Source organism: Podarcis erhardii (assembly GCF_964252035.2).
Source record: "Podarcis erhardii genome assembly, chromosome: 3".
In the NCBI taxonomy this organism is placed as follows: Eukaryota; Metazoa; Chordata; class Lepidosauria; order Squamata; family Lacertidae; genus Podarcis; species Podarcis erhardii.
Genome location: NC_138507.1, coordinates 119,657,836 through 119,680,929, shown reverse-complemented (window position 1 = coordinate 119,680,929; position 23,094 = coordinate 119,657,836). Strand labels below are relative to the sequence as shown.

The following is a 23,094-nucleotide window of genomic DNA, read 5'->3' as shown; positions in this document are numbered from 1 at the left end:
GGACAGGGTATAAATAAAATTTATTATTAGTAGTAGTACTAGTAGACCACAAGCTTAACATGAGTCAACAGCGTGATGCAGCATCAAAAAAGGCAAATGCTATTGTAGGCTGCATCAAGAGAAGTCGAGTGTCCAGATCGAGGGAAGTCATAGTCCCGATCTATTCTGCCTTGGTCAGACCACACCTGGAATATTGTGTCCAGTTCTGAGTGCAACAGCTTAAGAAGGATTTTGACAAGCTGGAACGTGTGAAATTAAAAGGTACAGAGATTGTTGAAATAATAATAATAAAATTAAGGGATTTCTAAATGAAAGTAGGACTTACTCCCCCCCCCCCCCCGCCACTCCTAATATAGCTGGAAGAGGTCACTTGCGAAGCAAAATGAGTGGCGTCTTAGCCATGATTACCTGTGACAGGAGTCGAAGCATTAAGTGCTTTAGCCTGAGCCGGCAGGGCGGTTCACAGCTGAAGCAAGATAATGTCCTGCAGATTTTAACCACATGCGGAAGAATAAGACTGACAGTGCAATAATCTGTGGGCGAAGGAGTCTCCCAGTGATGAGGCATAAATTCACAGGTGGAGCTTAATTCGGGGTTTCTGGGCTGGTTTGCAGTAACAGGTACACTGAAATGCACAACAGCTTGCAAAGAGGAAGTTTTCACTGGGCATTCATTGCATTTGTCTAGCACTAATAATAATAATAATAATAATAATAATAATAATAATAATAATAATTTATACGCCACACATCTGGCTGGGTTTCTCCAGCCACTCTGGGCGGCTTCCAACAAAATATTAAAATACCGTAATACATCAAACATTAAAAGCTTCCCTAAACAGGGCTGCCTTCAGATGTCTTCTAAAAGTCAGACAGTTGTTTATTTCCTTGACATCTGACGGGAAGCGTTCCACAGGGTGGGCGCCACCACCGAGAAGGCCCTCTGCCTGGTTCCCTGTAACTTAGCTTCTCGCAGGGAGGGAACTGCCAGAAGGCCCTCGGTGCTGGACCTCAGTGTCCGGGCAAAACGGTGGAGACGCTTAATAATTTGCTAAAAGAGAAAGTCTGCAGCCCCACAACAACACCCCAAGGGTTGGGAACCTCTGGTTCAGAGAGCCAAATGCGGCCCTCGAAATCTCTTTATGTGGCCTGTGGAACTCTTCCCAGGCCACACCCCTCTCTCCTCAGGCCACACCCCTCACTGCCCCCCTTGCTTCCTGAAGTGGTTTTTCTTTCCTGGGGTGCATAGCTGTCAAGGTTTCCCTTTTGTAAAGGGAAATTCCCTAATTCCGAATAGGATTCCTCGCAAGAAAAGGGAAAAGTTGACAGCTATGGTGGGGTGTCTCCTTGAGCTCTGATAATGCCTTTTGCATGCCAGACTAGAGGGCAGAAAGGGCTGTCTGAGCATGTGCAGAAACCAGCCTACTGAGCTAAGGTGACGTTTGCATCCATTTGATTGCTTCACCCACTTCCACACCTCGCTCAGAACTGGAGAGTTCATTTTGAAAGAGGAAGTTCAGCACGCCCCCAGAGGAAGAAATTCCACTTCATTTGCAAAATGAATTAGTCCAGTCGACCTTCTCCAAGCAGAAGTGTAAATACTTGGTTTCCACTGTTCGCTTGCAATCCTGAACTTGCTTACTTGGGAGCAAATTACTGGGGCTCAAAATTACCGTACTTGGCTCTGCAAAGCCAAGCTGGCTGGGGCTGATGGGAACTGTAGTCCAAAACATTCGGAGGGCATCAGGTTGGAGAAAGCTGCCCTGCATCAACCAGTTGCTCAGAAGTAAATCCCACTGAGCTCTCTGGTCCCCATTCATTAAATTGAATTTAGGATCATAACCTTAGGTAAAGGTAAAGGGACCCCTGACCATTAGGTCCAGTCGTGGCTGACTCTGGGGTTGTGGCGCTCATCTCGCTTTATTGGCCGAGGGAGCCGGCATACAGCTTCCGGGTCATGTGGCCAGCATGACTAAGCCGCTTTTGGCGAACCAGAGCAGTGCACGGAAACGCCGTTTACCTTCCCGCCGGAGTGGTACCTATTTATCTACTTGCACTTTGACGTGCTTTCAAACAGCTAGGTTGGCAGGAGCAGGGACCGAGCAACGGGAACTCACCCTGTCGCGGAGATTCGAATCGCCGACCTTCTGATCAGCAAGCTCTAGGCTCTGTGGTTTAAGCCACAGCACCACCCGTGTTCCATTATAACCTTAAAGGGTAAAGGGGACCCCTGACCATTAGGTACAGTTGTGAGCGACTCTGGGGTTGCGGCGCTCATCTCGCTTTATTGGCCGAGGAAGCCGGCGTACAGCTTCCAGGTCATGTGGCCAGCATGACTAAGTCGCATGGAAATGCCGTTTACCTTCCCGCCGGAGCGGTACCTATTTATCTACTTGCAGTTCGTGCTTTTGAACTGCTAGGTGGGCAGGAGCAGGGACCAAGCAACGGGAGCTCACCCCGTTGTGGGGATTCGAACCGCCAACCTTCTGATCGGCACATCCCAGGCTCTGTGGTTTAACCCACAGAGCCACCCACGTTCCATCATAATCTTAGGACCAGGCTAAATGTCATATGAAACTTCAATGACTGGAGATTCTAAGATATATTTTTTAAACTGCCCCCATATCTGAAAACTCTTTGTGGAGAGGGAAACAATGTCCAGTTGCAATTTGGGAGGCAATGAAAACATTCTGCCTGGAACTGGCTCCCAGCTAGGAAAGAAATTTGATTTAAAGGCAAACCTAATTCTCACATTCCGAAATGATATGAGAAGCGAGACAGGGCCACCCTATATTTTGCAGTGCAGTTCTCCAGCCGAGTTACATATATGCTAAGTTCAAGTGTGTATGGACGTGAGGGAATATTAGGGAAATTTCCACAAGGAAAGACATTATATGAGGAAGCATGTCATTGCAAAACTGTGTACGTTAGGTGAAATTGCATTCAAAAATATCAGGAGAAATTTGCACCCAAATGTTGGCGCATAGTTGGGCCGCACATATTTCCCTAGGAAGGGCATTCCAAAGGTTTGGGGCCACAAAAAAGGGCCCCATTCTGGCACCTGCCATTTTGGCAGCTCTTGATGTCTGGGGTCATTAGAGGATTTGCGACAGCTTTCGCCCTGGCCTTCCACCCCACCTCCTCTGTGTGTGACTTTTTCTTTCTACCGTATAGGTTTTAGGGGAACATAAAGTATTGTGCCCAGGGGGTTCTGGTGGGACAGAAGACAGGGAGCTGAGCAGCAGGTGGCGCCAGAGAGCCAGTGATAGGCAGAGCCAACTTTTTCTAGTTTGTCCCCATCCTCTTCTTTTCTGCTGAGTTCTAAAGGGGCAACATTGAGACTAAGTCACAAGCTATACCCACAAAGGAGGAATGGATTTGTAAACTAAACGAATATTTAATTTTTGCAAAATTGACTGCTATAATAAGAAATCAGTCGAATCAAAAATTAAATGTTTTGATGAATTTTATGGCAAAATATTGCTTTAAAAAAAAGATACGCTAATATGCCTAGATTAAAATGCGAAGAACTGGATGGAAGAAAAATTAGTAAGGAAAGATAATAAGAATATATAGATGGTTTGAGAAGACTGTAGAATGCAAAGACTATTGTAAATTGTATAATGTGGAGGAAATCGAGTGGGGGCAGAGGGAAGTGGGAGGAAGGAGAAAAGAAAAATACGATGGATTGAGGAAATATAAATGTAAATGTATGAGGGGATGCGGAGGAAATGGTGTTGGCTTTGGTATATCTGTATTGTAATGTAATATGTGAAAACCTTATTAAAAAAATGATCAAGGGTCTGGAAACTAAGCCTGATGAGGAACGGTTGAAGGAGCTGGGTATGTTTAACCTGGGAAAGAGGCGACTGAGAGGAGATATGAGAGATCTTCAAATATATTAAGGGCTTTCACATGGAAGAGGGAGCAAACTTTCTCCTGCTCCGCAGGGTAGGACCCAAACCAACAGATTCAAGTTGCAAGAAAGAAATTCTGGGTAAACATCAGGAAGAACGTTCTACTATTTGACGGCAGATCGGACTCCCTTGGGAAGTTGTGGACTATTAAATAACCTACGGCCTGTGAAAGTGCAGGGGAGCGGACTGCTATTATTATGATTATTTTACTATTAGGCTGTCTGTCAGTATGTTTTTAGGATGTTTTTATCACTGATGTTTGGTTATGTGTTTCTAACAATGTACACCGCCCTGAGATTTTTTTTGATTAACGGTGGTACATAAGCTAAAAACAGATTAAAGCACACATCAGTAGTCTACAAGCCTGGATGGGTTTGCCTAAACAACAATCTTTTTAGCTGGCGCTGGAAATAATTCAGTGAAGGTGCCCCCGAATATCAATAGGCGGGGAGTTCCAAAGGGCAGGCAACGCCTCATTAACAGATCTGGACCTTCTGGAAGTGGTGAGCATGTCTCCTAATGAGTGGGATCTTTGGATGAAGGGTAGCATACAAGTTTAATTAATTAACAACAATACTAATAATAACAGCAATATTTTCTACAAGCAATTTTCAGTTGGAGAACCTGCATCACGAAGATTGCAGAAGGGCGAATTTTCCAGGATAACTGTGTTTTTGGTTCAGGGTGTGCAAAATAGACAAGTTCTGTTCCCACCTTAATCCTGTGTCCCTTAAAAAATTATGCAGCCAGAATTAAATAAAGATTGGTTTCTTTTATCTCGGGTATATTTATTTCCTATGATCCATGTATTATTTTTTTAAAGTGCTTAAAAAAAAAGCACTTTTTGCTAAAGGGGGAAATGGCATGGCGGCACTTCCTCATGACTGTGGGCCACTATCATGAGATCTAGCAACCTGCAATATTTATGAAAAGGAAAAGAAAGCGAGAAATTCTCAAGATACCACACACATCATGCCAGATATTAGATACTATTCTGCTGCAGAAGCATTTGGCTCAATCATGCAACCAACCAACAAACCCATTAAGCGTCAGAATCAGGATCGCTGCCAACTTAAGCCACAGCACACATGGCTTGTTAACAGGGCTGCTCTGGAGTAAATGAGCTGAGGATCGGAGCCCTCTCCCCATAGACCCCAACAACAGATGGTTTAATCCCAAATTCTTGGATGAAACCCAGTTGCAGTTTGATGTTTAGCATCCTGACAAATCTAAAACACAACATGTTCTTGACTTACCAAGGTCACCCAAGGACATCCCTTAGTTCTGAGCTCGGACCCAAAATGGAGCCTTTCTCTTCTTCCCGGGAACAGTGTAGAAAATCCACAGTTTCCAGAACAAAAATGGCTTTCAATCTGAAAAGGTTTCTACAGTTTCTGGAGAGAAGCCCATTGCTTTCCCCAAGTCTGGTCGGAAGGGGTTTTATGGTGGTCCCGGACTCAACCCATTCTTTCCCCTCCGGGATCCTGGCTCCATCCTGGGCTACGTGAGAGGAGGCCTGTTTCTCCGGAAAAGTGGGAAGAAAGTGGTAGGTCCCTCTAGCTGGGCAATGGCCGCTTTGAATAGGATTAGGATGAGGAGAAAAGCTTCTTACAGGCCAGGGAGCATCTGCAAACTTATGACAGTAATGAGGTTATGGAGATTATTCGTATGCTGGTAGTTGCGGCAGGTTGCGGGCCTCAAAAAAAATAATGTACCAATGCCTTTTCTTTGCAAGAGTTAAGTCGTGATCTTAAGTGTTTGGGCACAATGGCTCTATATTGCCATCAATATATTGCCAAGAAATGGAGGCAGTGAGAGATTTTACTTTCTTGGGCTCCATGATCACTGCAGATGGGGACAGCAGCCACGAAATTAAAAGACGCCTGCTCCTTGGGAGAAAAGCAATGACAAACCTAGACAGCATCATGGTTTTCCCAGTAGTGATGTATGGAAGTGAGAGCTGAACCATAAAGAAGGCTGATTGCCAAAGAATTGATGCTGGAGGAGACTCTAGAGAGTCCCATGGACTGCAAGAAGATCCAACCTATCCATTTTGAAGGAAATCAGCCCTGAGTGCTCACTGGAAGGACAGATCCTGAAGCTGAGGCTCCAATATTTTGGCCACCTCCGGAGAAGAGAAGCCTCCCTGGAAAAGACCTTCCATATGTCACTACTGGGAAAACCATAGCTTTAACTATACGGACCTTTGTTGGCAAGGTGATGCCTCTGCTTTTTAAGATGCTGTCTAGGTTTGTCATTGCTTTTTCATTGTTGGGAAAGGAGAAGGGGACGACAGGGGACGAGATGGTTGGACAGTGTTTTTGAAGCTACCATCATGAGTTTGACCAAACTGCGGGAGGCAGTGGAAGACAGGAGTGCCTGGCGTGCTCTGGTCCATGGGTCACGAAGAGTTGGACACGACTAAACAACTAAACAGCAGCAACAACAGCAACAGATTCAGTTGTACCTTGGTTTCCAAACAGCTTAGTTCTCGAACGTTTTGGCTCCCAGATGCCGCAAACCCGGAAGTGACTGTTCCGATTTGCGAACTATTTTTGGAAGCCAAACATCCAACGGGGTTTCTGTGGCTCCCGATTGGCTGCGGGAGCTTCCCGCAGCCAATCGGAAGCCATGCTTTCATTTCCAAATGTTTTGGAAGCCGAATGGACTTCTGGAATGGATTCCATTCGACGTCCAAGGTACGACTGTACAGTAATACCAATGGCTGCGAATCACAAGTGGGGAGAATGGAAAGATGTTTCGTTGGGTTAGCATTATAATACGAACCTTCCCAATCAATCCATGCTTCCCAAAACAACATGCCATCCAGAATACAGCTATCTTGCAAACCGTGCACTTCTCTGGATTATCTTTTTCTTATTTTTTTAAAAAGATAGTTTTCATGTTAGATTTCCTTGTGTAACGAACATTTTATTCATACACACACACACACACACATACATACATACCCGCCCATCTGGCTGGGTTTCCCCAGCCACTCTGGGGGGCTCCCAACAGAATATTAAAAACACAAACATCAAACATTAAAAACTTTCCTAAACTGGGCTGCTTTCAGATGTCTTCTAAATGTCAGATAGTTGCTTATTTCCTTGACATCTGATGGGAGGGCGTTCCACAGGGTAGGTGCCACTACCGAGAAGGCCCTCTGCCTGGTTCCCTGTAGCTTCGCTTTTCGCAATGTGGGAACTGCCAGAAGGCCTTCGGAGTTAGTGTTCTGTGTCTGGGATGAACGATGGGGGTAGAGACGCTGCTTCAGGTATAATGTCTTCAGGGAAAGAATACCTGAAAATGCATATATTGGTGGAAATAATGTAAAATGCATTGCATTGGGGGGAAATTGCTTGCAAAGTATGTGTTTTAAGCACGATTTTGTGCAAAGCCATGTATATTAGAAGAAATGTGCAGGAACTGTGCTAAGTTCAAAGCTCGTGTATTAATATTCAAAGGCCTGGACACCCTGAGCCCAGGATAACCGCCTGAGTCCTTATATCCCAGCATGGTCACTAAGATTATCCGGAGAAGTTCTGTTAGATGTCCCCTTCCCCCTGTCACAGAGGCCACAGGGCCAGCCCACCCAGGAGGCTACGTGAGGTGACTGCTCTCGATGTAGATCATAGCTGTCAACTTACAGATTTGAAAATAAGGGACCAGCAGCCTTGAAAATAAGGGATCAGCAGCCAAAATAAGGGATTTTAGTCAACCAGCTGAAATGCGAAGTGCATTTCATCTGCAGCTCTCAGTTCCATCAGGCGGGGCGGGAGGAAGGGGGGGGAATAGTGCCCGAAGTAAACCCGCAGATCAGACCATCTATGCTAGTCTACCACTACAAATCTATGGGAGAAGCGCTTGCGGTCCTTCCTCCGCTTTCCCCCCTTGGAACACCTGCCCGCGCCTCCGCTTCCTCCTCCTCCTCTCTCTGAACTGCTTTCTCTATGGTTGCCCTCGCTCTCCTCTCAAGGCTCCTCAGCAATTCATAGGCCGCGCCAGGCTGCCCATCTCATCCGGGTCCTTTGGCGGCGCAGCCGCAGTACGGCCTAGCAGGAGCGGCGGTGACAGGCAGAGGGGAGGCCCCAGGCAGAGATGCTCAGTTCAGCGGCCGCGAGGAGGATGGTGGCGGAAGGGCCCGAGGCTCCCGCCAGTCCCGGCAGGGAGGGGCTCCCAGGGGCCAAGGCTGGTGAGAGGAGGCCGGAGGGGGCCGGGCCGGGCAGCCAAGCAACACAGTTGGAGCCTCCCTCCTCCCTGGCCGGCAGGGAGGGAGGGAGAGGAGCTGCTTCCTTTGAAACCCGGGAAATTTAAGGGACATCATCAATAAGGGACAGCAGTGGGACACGGCGCTGGGATAAGGGACTTTCCCGCCAAATAAGGGACGGTTGACAGCTATGATGTACGGTAGATCTTGATTCCTCACTGGCAGTGGCATAGCATGGCTTGCTAGTGCCCGGGGCAAGGAAAGTATTGCACACCCTAAGGCAAGTATTGCAGCCTTAACTGGTGCTTCTGGTAGGGCATACTGCGTGACCAAGGGATACAAGGGCCCACCCTCTACCAACTCCTGCTCAGTGTGCTGCTCAAGTGAGGTGGGAGGGAAGGAGAAATCATAGAATCATAGAATCATAGAATCATAGAGTTGGAAGAGACCACAAGGGCCATCGAGTCCAACCCCCTGCCAAGCAGGAAACACCATCAGAGCACTCCTGACATATGGTTGTCAAGCCTCTGCTTAAAGACCTCCAAAGAAGGAGACTCCACCACACTCCTGGGCAGCAAATTCCACTGTCGAACAGCTCTTACTGTCAGGAAGTTCTTCCTAATGTTTAGGTGGAATCTTCTTTCTTGTAGTTTGGAACCATTGCTCCGTGTCCGCTTCTCTGGAGCAGCAGAAAACAACCTTTCTCCCTCCTCTATGTGACATCCTTTTATATATTTGAACATGGCTATCATATCACCCCTTAACCTCCTCTTCTCTAGGCTAAACATGCCCAGCTCCCTTAGCCGTTCCTCATAAGGCATCGTTTCCAGGCCTTTGACCATTTTGGTTGCCCTCCTCTGGACACGTTCCAGTTTGTCAGTGTCCTTCTTGAAGTGTGGTGCCCAGAACTGGACACAGTACTCCAGGTGAGGTCTGACCAGAGCAGAATACAGTGGCACTATTACTTCCCTTGATCTAGATGCTATACTCCTATTGATGCAGCCCAGAATTGCATTGGCTTTTTTAGCTGCCGCGTCACACTGTTGGCTCATGTCAAGTTTGTGGTCAACCAAGACTCCTAGATCCTTTTCACATGTACTGCTCTCAAGCCAGCTGTCACCCATCTTGTATTTGTGCCTCTCATTTTTTTTTGAGAGGGTATGTTGGAGGGTATACGCCATCAGTCACCCCGACCCAGATCACAAACTAAACAACTCTGGATATGGTTTACAAAAATCCATTAACAACGATGTTCAAAAATCTTAAATGATATTTGGAATGCCCAAGTAATAATAATATAATATAACAATAATATTCTTGCAATAATAATAATAATAACAACAATATATTATTTATACTCCACCCATCTTGCTGGGCTTCCCAGCCACTCTGGGCGGCTCCCACCAGAATATTAAAAACACAATAAAACATGAAACTTTAAAAATTTGTCACACCAGCAACAAATATAAACATAGAGAGTTATTCTCTTGGACTTACTGCAGGAATACTGGACTATTTGGCTTTTAGATGTTGAGTTGTGTCTATTATTATTATTATTATTATTATTATTATTATTATTATTATTTTGGCATTGTAAATATCATTTCAGACTCTAAGTAATGGAAGGTGTTGAATTTTTGTACATTTCCCTGGACATTACCGGGATTTCTCAGGCAGAATTGACATCCGAGGTGCTTTGTCCTGGATCTTAGGAAAGTCAATCGAAATTTTGTTGGGGGTGTGTGTGGTTTGTCCAAAAATAGCAAAGCTCAACAACTTTTGGGACGTCCTGGTTTCTACTTAAAAAACTCATTTAAACCATATGCAGAGCTATTTAGCTTGTGATGTTCTTCACTAACCCGGGCAAATGAAGAATCCTGTGATCGTCATGTTTTGGGGGAAAGAACTGCTCAGTGGTAGAACAAAGAAAGCTTCTGGTTTGGTAAAAGATGCTGCTGGGAGCATCCCTCTTCTAAAAATCTGGCTTTGCTGGCCAGTGTAGGTGATACAGAGACAAATTGGCCTGACTCTGCAAATGGCAGCTTCCTGGGTCCCTATGCTACTTGCGAGTGCATTTGACAATGGCCCCACAGCTGCGCCGGAGCGATCTGTATCCCCTGGGCCTCTTCCTTGTCTGTAATAATCAGCAGCCTTAATCTGAAATCCTGATTATCCTGGAGGTTTTAGGCCTCCAGCACGTAGCATTCTCTTGCCCTGAAGTTTATGCAAGCAGAAGGGCTTCTAAGACCGGGAGGAGGGAAGGTACCCAGAACTCTCTGTTTGCCTTTCCAGTGCCCCTTGGGCATGGCTAACACCATCGCAGGGTTTCATCACCACCATTGTAGAATGGTAGAGTTGGAAGGGAACCACAACAGTCATTTAGTCCAGGCCCCTGCAATGCAGGAATCTCAACTAGATCGTGCATGACTGATGGCCACCCCATGTCTGCTTAAAAACCTCCATCATCTTCAAAACATGCCAGGTGATATCGGCTCCAGCTCTACAAAGCGAGAACATCCTTTTTTCCCAGTGAATTTTTTTTTTAAGGGAAAAAGCAAACGCAGATCGTGCTTGCTTTTATATTTTAAAAAGAAATCTGAATGTTGATGACATTGAAATGAAATGAATGGGTTCTAGTAAAAAAGGTAAAATATAAATATGAAAGAAGGGATAGATATTAGATGAAAATTAGGAACAAACAATATGAGAAGAAAGATAATTAAGGATAAAATTAATAAGAAGGAATTTGCTAATTAATTTTAAATTGGAATACAAGAAAGGGGTGTGTGAGGAAGTCAAGAAAATAGGTTTATGAATGGTAAGAAATTAAAGAGAGGGATTTTCTTTTTTAATTTTTTTGAATTCTTAGTGTTTTATTTTTTTTCTTTTTTCTTTTTTATGTGTTAATTGTTTGTTTTATTGTATTCTGATGTGTTGTGTATGTTTATATATTTTGTGTTTTTCTTCATGTAACCTTTTTCTTTGATAAAACTTAATAAAATATCATTAAAAAATGAAATGAAAAAAAAATTAAAGCAGAACATATTCATTCTTTGCTTTTCCATGTAATAAACCAGCCTTTTCCTTCAAAAAAAAAAAAAGAAAAAGGAAAAAAAAGAAAAAAAAGAAAATCATAGTTGGCTGTATTTATTTATCTATTTATTTATTATCTAAGAAAAGCAATGACAGACCTAGACAGCATCTTAAAAAGCAGAGACATCACCTTGCCAACAAAGGCCCCTACAGTCAAAGCTATGGTTTTCCCAGTAGTGATGTATGGAAGTGAGAGTTGGACCATAAAGAAGGCTGATCGCCGAAGAATGGATGCTTTTGAATTCTGGTGCTGGAGGAGATTCTTGAGAGTCCCATGGACTGCAAGAAGATCAGACCTCTCCATTCTGAAGGAAATCAGCCCTGAGTGCTCACGGGAAGGAGAGATCCTGAAGCTGAGGCTCCAATACTTTGGCCACCTCATGAGAAGAGAAGACTCCCTGGAAAAGACCCTGATGTTGGGAAAGATGGAGGGCACAAGGAGAAGGGGACGACAGAGGACGAGATGGCTGGATAGTGTTCTCAAAGCTACCAGCATGAGTTTGACCAAACTGCGGGAGGCAGTGGAAGACAACACCAACAACAACATTTATCTATTGCATCTACACCCCAGGTTTTCCTCCAAGGAGCTCCAGCGGTTCTCCTGTTCCCCAGTTAATTCCAATAACAAACTTGTTATTGTCAGGTGATGCTGAGAATCAGTGGCCCATGGCTGAGCGAGGATTTGAACCCAGGTCTCTCCCACCTCCTAGCCCAGCACTCTAACCATTGCACCACGCTGTCTCTCCAAAGTGCATGTCGTCCTTTTAGAGCTCAAAGCACTTTATTTCCGAATCCTTATGACAGCCACGAATGCTAAGAAAGTCAGTATTATTGCCCCTTATATCACAGTTGAGGGCTTTGCAAAGGCTAAGAAGACTTCTCTTTCCTGACATAATAGCTTGGGGCTGTTTTTTTCTTTTCTTTTTAACGGAGGAACGCTCATTCATCTGAGTCCCTGAGTGGTACAGTCCAGAAACAGGCCAAACCCTCTCACTGAGGACTAGGGCTTTGGGCCTGTCTACACCAGAGCAAAATGTAGACCCTATTCCAGGGTCTTTTCTTCCTTTAAATGCAGGTTATTTGGTGTGTGTGTGTGTTTACACTAGCCTTTTGGGGACATTCCAAACATAAAAAGACCCCTGCATTCAAATGGGGGATAGCTCAGTTGGCAGAGCGTGAGACCCTTAATCTCAGGTGAAATATACTTGGAGACGAGTGTGGATCTCATGCTCTTTATTCAGCTCATAGTGGTGAGGAATGAAAGTTCCCCCCAAATATCTGCTTTATATACATTATTTTCACAATGGGCCACACGTGATTGGCTAATTCCAGGATCTTTCTATAGGCCAATCAGGTTTCAGATTCACTTCCACCTGGAGCTGGATTGGGTGGCTCCTGCGGACCAATCATACTGCTGCATTCTGAATCCTATTGTTCTGGGACCAATCAGACTGCTGCATTCTCGATCCTATTGTTCTAGGACCAATCAGACTGCTGCATATTGGATCCTATTCAACTCAGTACATACCATCAGGGTTGTGAGTTTGAGCCCACGTTGGATGAAAGATTCCTGTATTGCAGGGGGGTTGGACTAGATGATGAAGAAGAAGAGTTTGGATTTGATATCCCACTTTATCACTACCCGAAGGAGTCTCAAAGCGGCTCACATTCTCCTTTCCCTTCCTCCCCCACAACAAACACTCTGTGAGGTGAGTGGGGCTGAGAGACTTCAGAGAAGTGTGACTGGCCCAAGGTCACCCAGCAGCTGCATGTGGATGAGCCAGGAATCGAACCCGGTTCACCATATTATGAGTCCACCGCTCTTAACCACTGCACCACACTGGCTCCTTGTGGTCCCTTTCAACTCTATGATTCTATGGGTCTATGAAGTATGGGGCACCACTGGGGAGGATGTAATGGACAGTGAGGCAGGCTAGTACAAATCCACATTTTGGTCCGGTGTGGACAAGCCCTAGTGTTGCTCTTCCAAGAGAAAAAAAACACACCACTCCAGTTCATTGGGAAAGGTGCCATAAACTGGCAACAACAACAACAATTTTATTACTTATAGCCCACCCATCTGGTTGGGCTGCCCCAACCACTCTATTCCAACACACACATAAAAACATCAAACATTAAAAACTTCCCGAAAAGGGGGGTTGCCTTCAAATGTCTTCTAAAAGTTGCGCAGTTATTTATCTCCTTGACATTCGTTGGGAGGGCGTTCCGTAGGGTGGGTGCCACTACCGAGGAGGCCCAACAGTTTTACGAGAACCATAGTGAAAACGTTGTGCTCAGCCATCTCCGTGTGAATTCATCTTCCTTGCAGACAGAGGGTTGTTTGGGGCTTTCAGAAAACCAGCCGAATGTCTGTTTTCCAAAGGCGAGCTGCAGAATGGCACCCTTGGCAAGACTTGAAATCCTAGACCCTTCCCCAAATCGCCAAGGGTTGCTGGCTGACCCTTTTGTTTGAGGCTGCCTTTGTTTTCCCCCTTGCTGAGGTTTCACCTGAAGCTGCCCGATCTGGAACGGTGAGCGTCTAACAGAACCTTTCCTTTTCCCTATTCATTCCATGGTTGTGCATCACAAGCCAGCGTCTCCTAGCAACCAGTCCCAGGAAGGATGGCCAAATTATCAGCAGAGGGTGTCGAAGAAGTCTTCCAGCTGCCGGTAAATAAAAAGGGAAGCGAGGTCGAGGCTGAGCTTTGCGGACGGGGGTGGAGGGGGTGGAGGCCGTCGCCCTGAAATGCAACACACAAAAGGCTTGCCAAGTTTCACTTTCTCAGGAACCAGAATATAAAGACGAGGTGGATTAATTTTGGGAAGAAAAAAATTACTCGGCAGATTTGCATGCAGACAGCTTTGTGCTGGGAGAGTCATAGCTCAGCGGTAGAGCTTGTGTTTTGTATGTAAAAAGTCCCATGTCTGATTTCTGACAGGGCTGGGAGAGTCAGACTCCTTGCCTCAAGCCCTGGAGAGCTGCTGCCAGCCAGTGTGGACAATACTGTCTTAGCTTTCTGCGACAATTCAAGTTTTGGAACTGAGTATTCAGGGTCAGGGCCGGATTTAGGTTTGATGGGGCCCTAAGCTACTGTCCAGCTGTCCTTTGTCAATTCTAGTTTTTGTGTTGAACATATGCTAATTTATGGACCTAACAGGTATCTCAACCCATTTGCTCATGTTGCCATGCAACCAGTCCATGCAGAATGTAGGCACCCTATATACAGAGAGGAGCAAACCAGTGGTATTTTAGGGAGCAGGCTAGCAGGCGGGGCCCATGACTTACATCATAGGAGCCTACACAACACAAAACACTGTTGCTGTATGTAGGTTTTATTTTATTTGTTTTTTATCTTATATTTTGGAAATGTGCATGCAGTTTTTTCCCCCTTTAATTTTTTTGTGGCCCCCAAGAGAGTGGGGCCCTAAGCTATAGCTTGATTAGCTTATATAGTACGTAAATTCGGCACTGTTCGGGGTCAACCATTTGATATCTTCAGTTGGGAATGATTTTTTTCAGATTTGGTCGGATATGCGAATGTTGTGTATAGTTTTTGTATGTATGTGGTTGAGACAGGGGGGAGAAAGGTCAAATTCTGACAACATAGTGCTCGGGGAAATAAAAAATGACATGGCGGGAATCTTCTGATATGAAGATTGCATTTGTTTGCTTATTTATTCGGTTCACAAGCTGCCCTATAACACCTGCTCTCTGGGCAGCATGTAAGAGGAAAATGACAATCAAGTTAGAAGTCACTGTTACAGGAATACATTCATAAAGGGCAAAGCCACACCTCCTTAATAAAGAACATCCACTATCTTGTTGAGTTATGATATCTGAGGGCTCATTGGTGTATATCTATTGGTGATTAGCTTTTAACGGAATCTATTTTGGTGTCGTCAGTGATCTGCAGCTGATATCCACTCAGGCATAAATAAAATAATAAACCAATGAGCTGGTAGATTCCCAGGAAATGTCTTGCCGAATGCCACAAAGTCTCTTGCTCCTGTAACTCTCCTCCAAGTGCTGTAAAGATGAGAGATGCAGTTTCCTTAAAAATGCTGCTTCTTTTGCAGGGGTCTTCACGTGCAAACGTTTTTGATAAGGCTTTGAGTTGGCTTGTGGAAATCTGAGTCTCAGAAGCGAAAGGGTGTGAATTTCTGGCTTGGGGAAGGAAAGCAAATTGCTCATTTGACATAATAGTAATAGTACCTTTATTGTAAATGTACAACCTGTGTACAATGAAATTAACCAAGCCACCCTCCCCCAAAACACTCAATCTCATTGCACTCTGTGTGTTTGTCGCACAACACACCAACCCCGAAAGTCAGTTGCGCTATATTATTTTCCGTTCAGCAGCCTAACAGCCCATGGATAGAAACTGTTTTTTAGCTTGTTGGTACGACTGATTATACTTCTATATCTCCTGCCCGAGGGTAGAAGATTAAAGAGGTGCTGGCCGGGGTGGGAATCGTCCCTGAGAATTTTTCTTGCTCTCCTAAGGCAATGATCCCTTGTGATGTCATCTAGTGGGCTCAGGGGACAGCCCATTATTATTATTATTATTATTATTATTATTATTATTATTAACAACAACAACAACAACAACAATAATAATAATACCCTGCCCATTTGGCTAGGTTTCCCCAGCCACTCTGGGCGGCTTCCAACAGAATTTTAAAAACACAACGAAACATCAGACATTAAAAACTTCCCCTTCAGTTGCCTTCTAAAAGTCAGATAGTATTTATTTCCTTGACATCTAAAGGGAAGGTGTTCCACAGGGTAGGCGCCACCACCGAGAAGGCCCTCTGCCTGGTTCCCTGTAACTTGGCTTCTCACAGAGGAGGGAACCGCCAGAAGGTCCTCGGCGTTGGACCTCAGTGTCTGGGCAGAACGATGGGGGTGGAGACGCTCCTTCAGGTATACTGGACTGAGGCTGTTTAGGGCTTTAAAGGTCAGCACCAACACTTTGAACTGTGCTCGAAACGTACTGGGAGCCAATGTAGGTCTTTCAAGACCGGTGTTATATGGTCTCGGCGGCTGCCCCCAGTCACCAGTCTAGCTGCCGCATTCTGGATTAGTTGTAGTTTCCGGTCACCTTCAAAGGTAGCCCCACGTAGAGCGCATTGCAGTAGTCCCAGCGGGAGATAACCAGAGCATGCACCACTCTGGCAAGACAGTCCGCAGGCAGGTAGGGTCTCATCCTGCATACCAGATGGACACAGAATTGACCTGTGCCTCCATGGACAGCTGCATACTCATTGAGCTATCTATTATGACCCCAAGGTCTTATTCCTGGTCCATCACTGCCAGTAACAAACCCATGAACATATGTGTGAAATTAAAAAACAACAACCCACCTTTGCTGCTTGTGTTTCTCAGCAAAATTTTTCTGCTCAAGGTGAACCAAAGAGAGCCAGCGGTATTAGCTGTGTGCATAACAAGGCCTCTTAAATGAAGGGCATAATTAACTGAGTCTTTAGGTGAATTAGCTTGAATACAGGGCAGATCGCAGCAGGAGTCTTTCAAATGCTGCTAATCTCTCTTCACGGCCCTTGGCATCAGGACTTTTGCACCTTTACAACCATTTCGTTTCCTGCTTTCAGAAAACCCACTCTCTCTCACACATATATACACAACCTTTGCTAAAACGGAACCATCCAGTTGATTCGGACTACAACTCCCATCAGCACCAGCCTGCCTCCTGAGGAGAGTGTTTCATCGGCAGAAAATCTTGCCCATGTTCCAGCAACTGATACAAAACAGGCTGTGTGGCTGGTGATAGCTCAGTGGGGGGGTGAATCCAACTGAACATAGAGCCTATGTTGTTGTTTAGTCATTTAGTCGTTTCCGACTCTTCGTGACCCCATGGACCAGAGCACGCCAGGCACTCCTGTCTTCCACTGCCTCCCACAGTTTGGTCAAACTCATGCTGCTCTCTTCAAGAACACTGTCCCACCATCTCATCCTCTGCTGTCCCCTTCTCCTTGTGCCCTCCATCTTTCCCAACATCAGGGTCTTTTCCCGGGAGTCTTCTCTTCTCATGAGGTGGCCAAAGGATTGGAGCCTCAGCTTCAGGATCTGTCCTTCCCGTGAGCACTCAGGGCTGATTTCCTTCAGAATGGAGAGGTTTGATCTTCTTGCAGTCCATGGGACTCTCAAGAGTCTCCTCCAGCAACATCATTCAAAAGCAGCCAGTGTGGTGTAGTGGTTAAGAGTAGTGGACTCATAATCTGGTGAACCGGGTTCGCTTCCCCGCTCCTCCACATGCAGCTGCTGGGTGACCTTGGGCCAGTCCCACTTCTCTGAAGTCTCTCAGCCCCACTCACCTCACAGAGTGTTTGTTGTGGGGGAGGAAGGGAAAGGAGAATGTTAGCCGCTTTGAGACTCCTGAAGGGGAGTGAGAGGTGGGATATCAAATCCAAACTCTTCTTCTTCAGCGATCAGCCTTCTTTATGGTCCAGCTCTCACTTCTGTACATCACTACTGGGAAAACCGTAGCTTTAACTATACAGACCTTTGTTGGCAAGGTGATGTCTCTGCTGTCTAGAATCATAGAATCTTAGACCTTGAAGGGACCCCACGGGGCATCTAGACCAACCCCCTGCATTGCAGTAATCTGAGCTAAAGCATCCATGGCAGATGGCCATCTAAGCTCTGCTTAAATCCCTCTAAGGAAGAAGTGTCTATAACCTCTCGAGAGAGAGCGTTCCACTGTCAAACAGCTCTTACTGTCAGAAAGTTATAATAATAATAATAATAATAATAATAATAATAATAATAATAATTTATTTATATCCCGCCCTCCCCAGCCAGAGCAGGGCTCAGAGTGGCCAACAACAATAAAAGTAACACAGTTTACATGAAATCACAATCAATTAATTGAAATACATTCTAAAATCAATTCATTCCAAAATCAATTCAGAATCAAATTAATGGCAACCATTGGGCTAGAGTTCTGTGAGAATTACCAAAGGAGGGAGTCAGACTCTGCCTTGGCCAAAGGCCTGGTGGAACAGCTCTGTCTTGAAGGCCCTTCAGAAAGATGTCAAGTCCCGCAGGGCCCTAGTCTCTTGTGGCAAAGCGTTCCACCAGATTGGGGCCACAGCTGAAAAAGCCCTGGCTCTGGTTGAGGCCAGCCTAACCTCCCTGTGGCCCGGTATCTCCAAGATGTTTTTGTTTGAAGACCGTAAGTTCCTCTGTGGGACATACCAGGAGAGGCAGTCCCGTAGGTACGAGGGTCCTAGGCCGTATAGGGCTTTAAAGGTTAAAACCAGCACCTTAAACCTGATCCTGTACTCCACCGGGAGCCAGTGCAGCTGGTATAGCACTGGGTGAATGTGATCCCGCGGCGAGGACCCCGTAAAGAGTCTCGCCACGGCATTCTGCACCTGCTGGAGTTTCTGGGTCAGTCTCAAGGGCAGCCCCAAGTAGAATGAGTTACAATAATCCAGTCTGGAGGTGACCGTCGCGTGGATCACAGTGGCTAGGTCAGGGCGAGAGAGATAAGGAGCCAACTGCTTAGCTTAGCGGAGATGAAAAAATGCCGCCTTTGTTATACAGTGGTGCCTCGCAAGACGAAAAGAATCCGTTCCGTGATTCTCTTCGTCTAGCGGTTTTTTCGTCTTGCGAAGCAAGCCCATTGACGGCTTAGCGGCTTTTAGCGGCTTAGCGGCTTATCGAATCAGCTGATAAGCGGCTTAGCAGCTTAGAAAAAGGGGGGGGAAGGGAAAAAAAACTGCAGGAACTCGCAAGACATTTTCGTCTTGCGAAGCAAGCCCATAGGGAAATTCGTTTTGCGAAGCGCCTCCAAAACGGAAAACCCTTTCGTCTAGCGGGTTTTCCGTCTTGCGAGGCATTCGTCTTGCGGGGCACCACTGTAGCTGCAATCTGCACCTCCATGTATGTTTGTGTCAGTGGCGTAGAATGGGTTGTCAGCACCCGGGGCAAGTAATTTGCGCCCTCTAACCCGTGGATTTGCGCCCCCTAACCCTAACCCCCAGATGTTGCACCCGGTGTGGCCGGCCCCCCCTGCACCCCCCACGCTACGCCACTGGTTTGTGTTTAGTCGGAATCTCCTTTCTTGTAACCTGAATCCATTGGTTCGGGTCCTACCCTCCAGAGCGGGGGAAAACAAGCTTGCTCCATCTTCCATGCACTTTAGATATTTGAAGATGGCTCTCGTATCTCCTCTCAGTCTCCTCGTTTCCAGGCTAAACATACCCAGCTCCTTCAACCACTCCTCCTCAGGCTTGGTTTCCAGACCCTTGATCATCTTGGTCACCCTCCTCTGCGCACCTTGCATCTTGTCCAATTGTGGTGCCCAGAACTGGACAGTTTTCCAGTGTTGGTCTGACCAAGGCTTCTTAAGATGTGAGGCTTGAACCCAGAAACTTCTGTATTCGAAGCATGCAATGTGTTGCAGCTCTGAGCTGTGGTTGTTAGCCCATAAGGGGTGGCAAAAGCCTGGAATTGTTCCCCCTTTTGTCAAGAGATCATCATCATCATCATCATCGTTAATTTGTTAATCACTTTCTACACAATCACCTCAATGTGATGGACAAAAAAACAGCAAAATAACAGCTGAAAACGCTGAAAAGGAGGCCATACGTTTCAAACAAAACTAAAACAATTGAAAACAGACACTCAAAATATGTAAACCGCTTAGTTATTTCTCTTGAAATGTGAATTAAGTAGTTGATTCATATATCAATCAATCAATCATCACAAAATCGACATACCACCTGATTGTAAAAAAAAAAACCCTAAGCCTCTCAAAGAGACAGATAGGTAGCCGTGTTGGTCTGCCATAGTCAAAACAAAACAAATTCCTTCCAGTAGCACCTTAAAGACCAACTAAGTCAGTTCTTGGTATGAGCTTTCGTGTGCATGCACACTTCTTCAGAAGAAGTATCTGAAGAAGTGTGCATGCACACGAAAGCTCATACCAAGAACTGACTTAGTTGGTCTTTAAGGTGCTACTGGAAGGAATTTGTTTTGTTTCCTCTCAAAGAGGTTTACAAAAAAGATAAAACAGTAAAATTATCAATAAGAAAAGTTAACAGCAATTATTTAAGACTCTTTTTTTAAAAAAAAGTTAAAATGACTATAGGCTATAAACAGATTTAACCTCACAACAGCTTTCTAAGCACTTGAGTAGGCTTGGCCTGAACAGAAATGTTTTCAGCAAGCCTCAAAAAGAGCACAATGAAGGGGTTTGCCTGGTATCAATTGGCAGGGAGTTCCATAGGTATTGCCACCCGAACATATCTGAGTTCTTACATATGTGGAACTGGCAGCATGTGGCACCTGTCTTGCTGCCAGTTCCACCGAACGATGGGGTCAGGCGGTCACACGTGGGGGAAGGCAATTTCGTAGGCATGCGGGTAAAATATCACGGAGGGTTTCTGGGCGTGGGGCAGCTGGGTGTTTGGAATAACAGGCCTCAATGCGTCACTCACGTTTCTTCCTACCTTCATCCCATCCTCTCCAACAGCAGAAAACGGGCCGCCAGCACCTGAGGGATTTGCTGGGCTGGGACGAGTTTGATGAGGTCCGGGATATGCGGCAAAGCATCTCTCTCGACATCCATTATCGCAGCCTGGTGTTCGCCACTGAGAAAGGCCTGTCTTGGGTGGCTGTGGCAGAAGTGGGAAGGCTGGCGGGGGAGTTGCTGGAGGAAACCATAGGTGAGTCAGAGAAAATTTCACATTGCTTACTTATTTACAGTGGTACCTTGGTTCTCAAACGCCTTGGTTCTCAAACTCTTAAATCCCGGAAGTAAGTGTTCCGGTTTTTGAATGATTTTCGGAAGCCGAATGTCCGATGAGGCTGTCGGCTATGGTTTCCGGGCCTTAGTTTTCAAACATTTCAGAAGTCAAACGGACCTCCGGCACAGATTAAGTTTGGCGCTTTTGTTTTTGCTATTTATTTGGCGTTTTTCGTTTTTGAGGCTTTTCCGGTTCATTTGTTTTTGTGACTGTGTGGAACCCAGTTCAGCTACTGATTGATGGATCGTGTGACTGCGGAAATGGATACAAGCCTCCCATCCGAACAATGACTATCATCAGTGCAGGGAAGAAAAAAAATTAAATTTTAATTTTTACCATCTACAATACTGTCTTATTTATTTTATAGTATAGTACATTGATTGTTTTTTTCATTTTATGGATAAATGGACTCAATAGATAGTAAAATTCATGTTAAATTGCTGTTTTGGGGTTGTTTTTAAAAGTCTGAAATGGATTAATTGGTTTGCATTACTTTCTATGGGAAAACAAAACAAATTCCTTCCAGTAGCACCTTAAAGACCAACTAAGTCAGTTCTTGGTATGAGCTTTCGTGTGCATGCACACTTCTTCAGATACACTGAAACAGAAGTTTCCAGACCCTTCTATATAGTGAGAAGGTGGGGAGGGGTATTACTCAGAAGGGTGGTGGGAATGGGTGATTGGCAGCTTCTCTTTCCAGACCTTACGCCAAAGAATAAACGGACATAAATCGGACATCAGGAATCACAAGACAGAGAAACCAGTAGGAGAACATTTCAGTCTCCCAGGACATTCTATACAAGATCTCAAAGTAGCTGTTTTACTACAAAGGAATTTCAGAAATAGACTGGAAAGAGAAGCTGCTGAATTACAACTTATCACCAAACTCAAAACCATGGAGAAACCTGGTCTGAACAAAGACCTTGGATTCTTATCTCATTATACATGACAAAGCCATTTTTCACCTTTTCACCCCTTGCTTTTTCCTGTAAGACCTATTGCAGTCGTTAAGAGTCGTCAACAGGCTCATCACAGCTATCTGCCAATCACCCATTCCCACCACCCTTCTGAGTAATACCCCTCCCCACCTTCTCACTATATAGAAGGGTCTGGAAACTTCTGTTTCAGTGTATCTGAAGAAGTGTGCATGCACACGAAAGCTCATACCAAGAACTGACTTAGTTGGTCTTTAAGGTGCTACTGGAAGGAATTTGTTTTGTTTTGACTATGGCAGACCAACACGGCTACCTATCTGTAACTTTCTATGGGAAAGCACACTTTGGTTTTGGAACCGACTTCCAGAATGGATTAAGTTTGAGAACCAAGGTAGCACTTGTATTTTCATGATCTGTATGTTTCCATAGATCTCATAACTCTCTCTCTCTGTGTCCTACTTTGATTCCTGTAATCCAAATACTGAACCCTGCAATCATCACCTGAGGCCCTTCTTCATTTGCCCCCTCCACAAAAGGCCCGGAGGGTGGCAGCACGAGAACAGGGCCTTTTCTGTGGTGGCTCCCCTGGTTTGTGGAATGCTTTCCCCATGGAGACTCGCCTGGCACCTTCCTTACATATCTTTAGGCGTCGGGAGGAAACGTTTTTCTTTGGCTGATGAACATTCTAGGGTCTTTTATAGGTGTTTATGGGTCATTGGTTTGCTTTTGTTTCATTCAGTATTTTGTGTTTTCATTTTGTGTTTTTATGCTGTGAACTGCCTTGTGATCGGTATACCAACAACAACAACCTGCTCTACACGGAGCTGCCTTTGGAAGGTGCTCAGAAATTTCAACTTGCACAAAGAGCTGGAGCAAAAATGCTGACCAGGGCTGGTTATCGGGAGCAGATTGTTCCAAGAAGCTCCACTAGCTACTAATCAAAGTTCTGGTTAATAATAATAATAATAATAATAATAATAATAATAATAAATTTTATTTATATCCCGCCCTCCCCAGCCGAAGCTGGGCTCAGGGCGGCTAACAACAATCAAAATAACCCAACGATTCTAAAAACATTTCATTATAAAATTAATTAAAATCAAATTGATGGCAACCAATAAGCAAAATTCTGTGCAGATTGCCAGAGGAGGGGGGTCAGGCTGCGC

At 45.2% G+C, this 23,094-nt stretch overlaps 1 protein-coding gene across 6 annotated transcripts in view; it reads left to right on the top strand.

Annotated features, from left to right (window-relative positions):
* LOC309337929 (uncharacterized protein C8orf74 homolog) overlaps nucleotides 1-23,094 on the top strand; it is an 82,549-nt gene that overhangs the window by 12,864 nt on the left and 46,591 nt on the right. For 2 of the 6 annotated variants that reach the window (XM_081854962.1, XM_081854963.1), the window contains 2 exons: nucleotides 13,810-13,889; nucleotides 20,723-20,912. In XM_081854962.1, the coding sequence (XP_081711088.1) occupies nucleotides 13,842-13,889; nucleotides 20,723-20,912 (238 nt within the window). In that variant the 5' untranslated portion in view covers nucleotides 13,810-13,841. Of the gene's footprint in view, nucleotides 1-13,809; nucleotides 13,890-20,719; nucleotides 20,913-23,094 lie in introns of all 6 variants that reach the window. The other 4 variants (XM_081854960.1, XM_081854964.1, XM_081854961.1 and 1 more) reach the window with 4 other exon arrangements.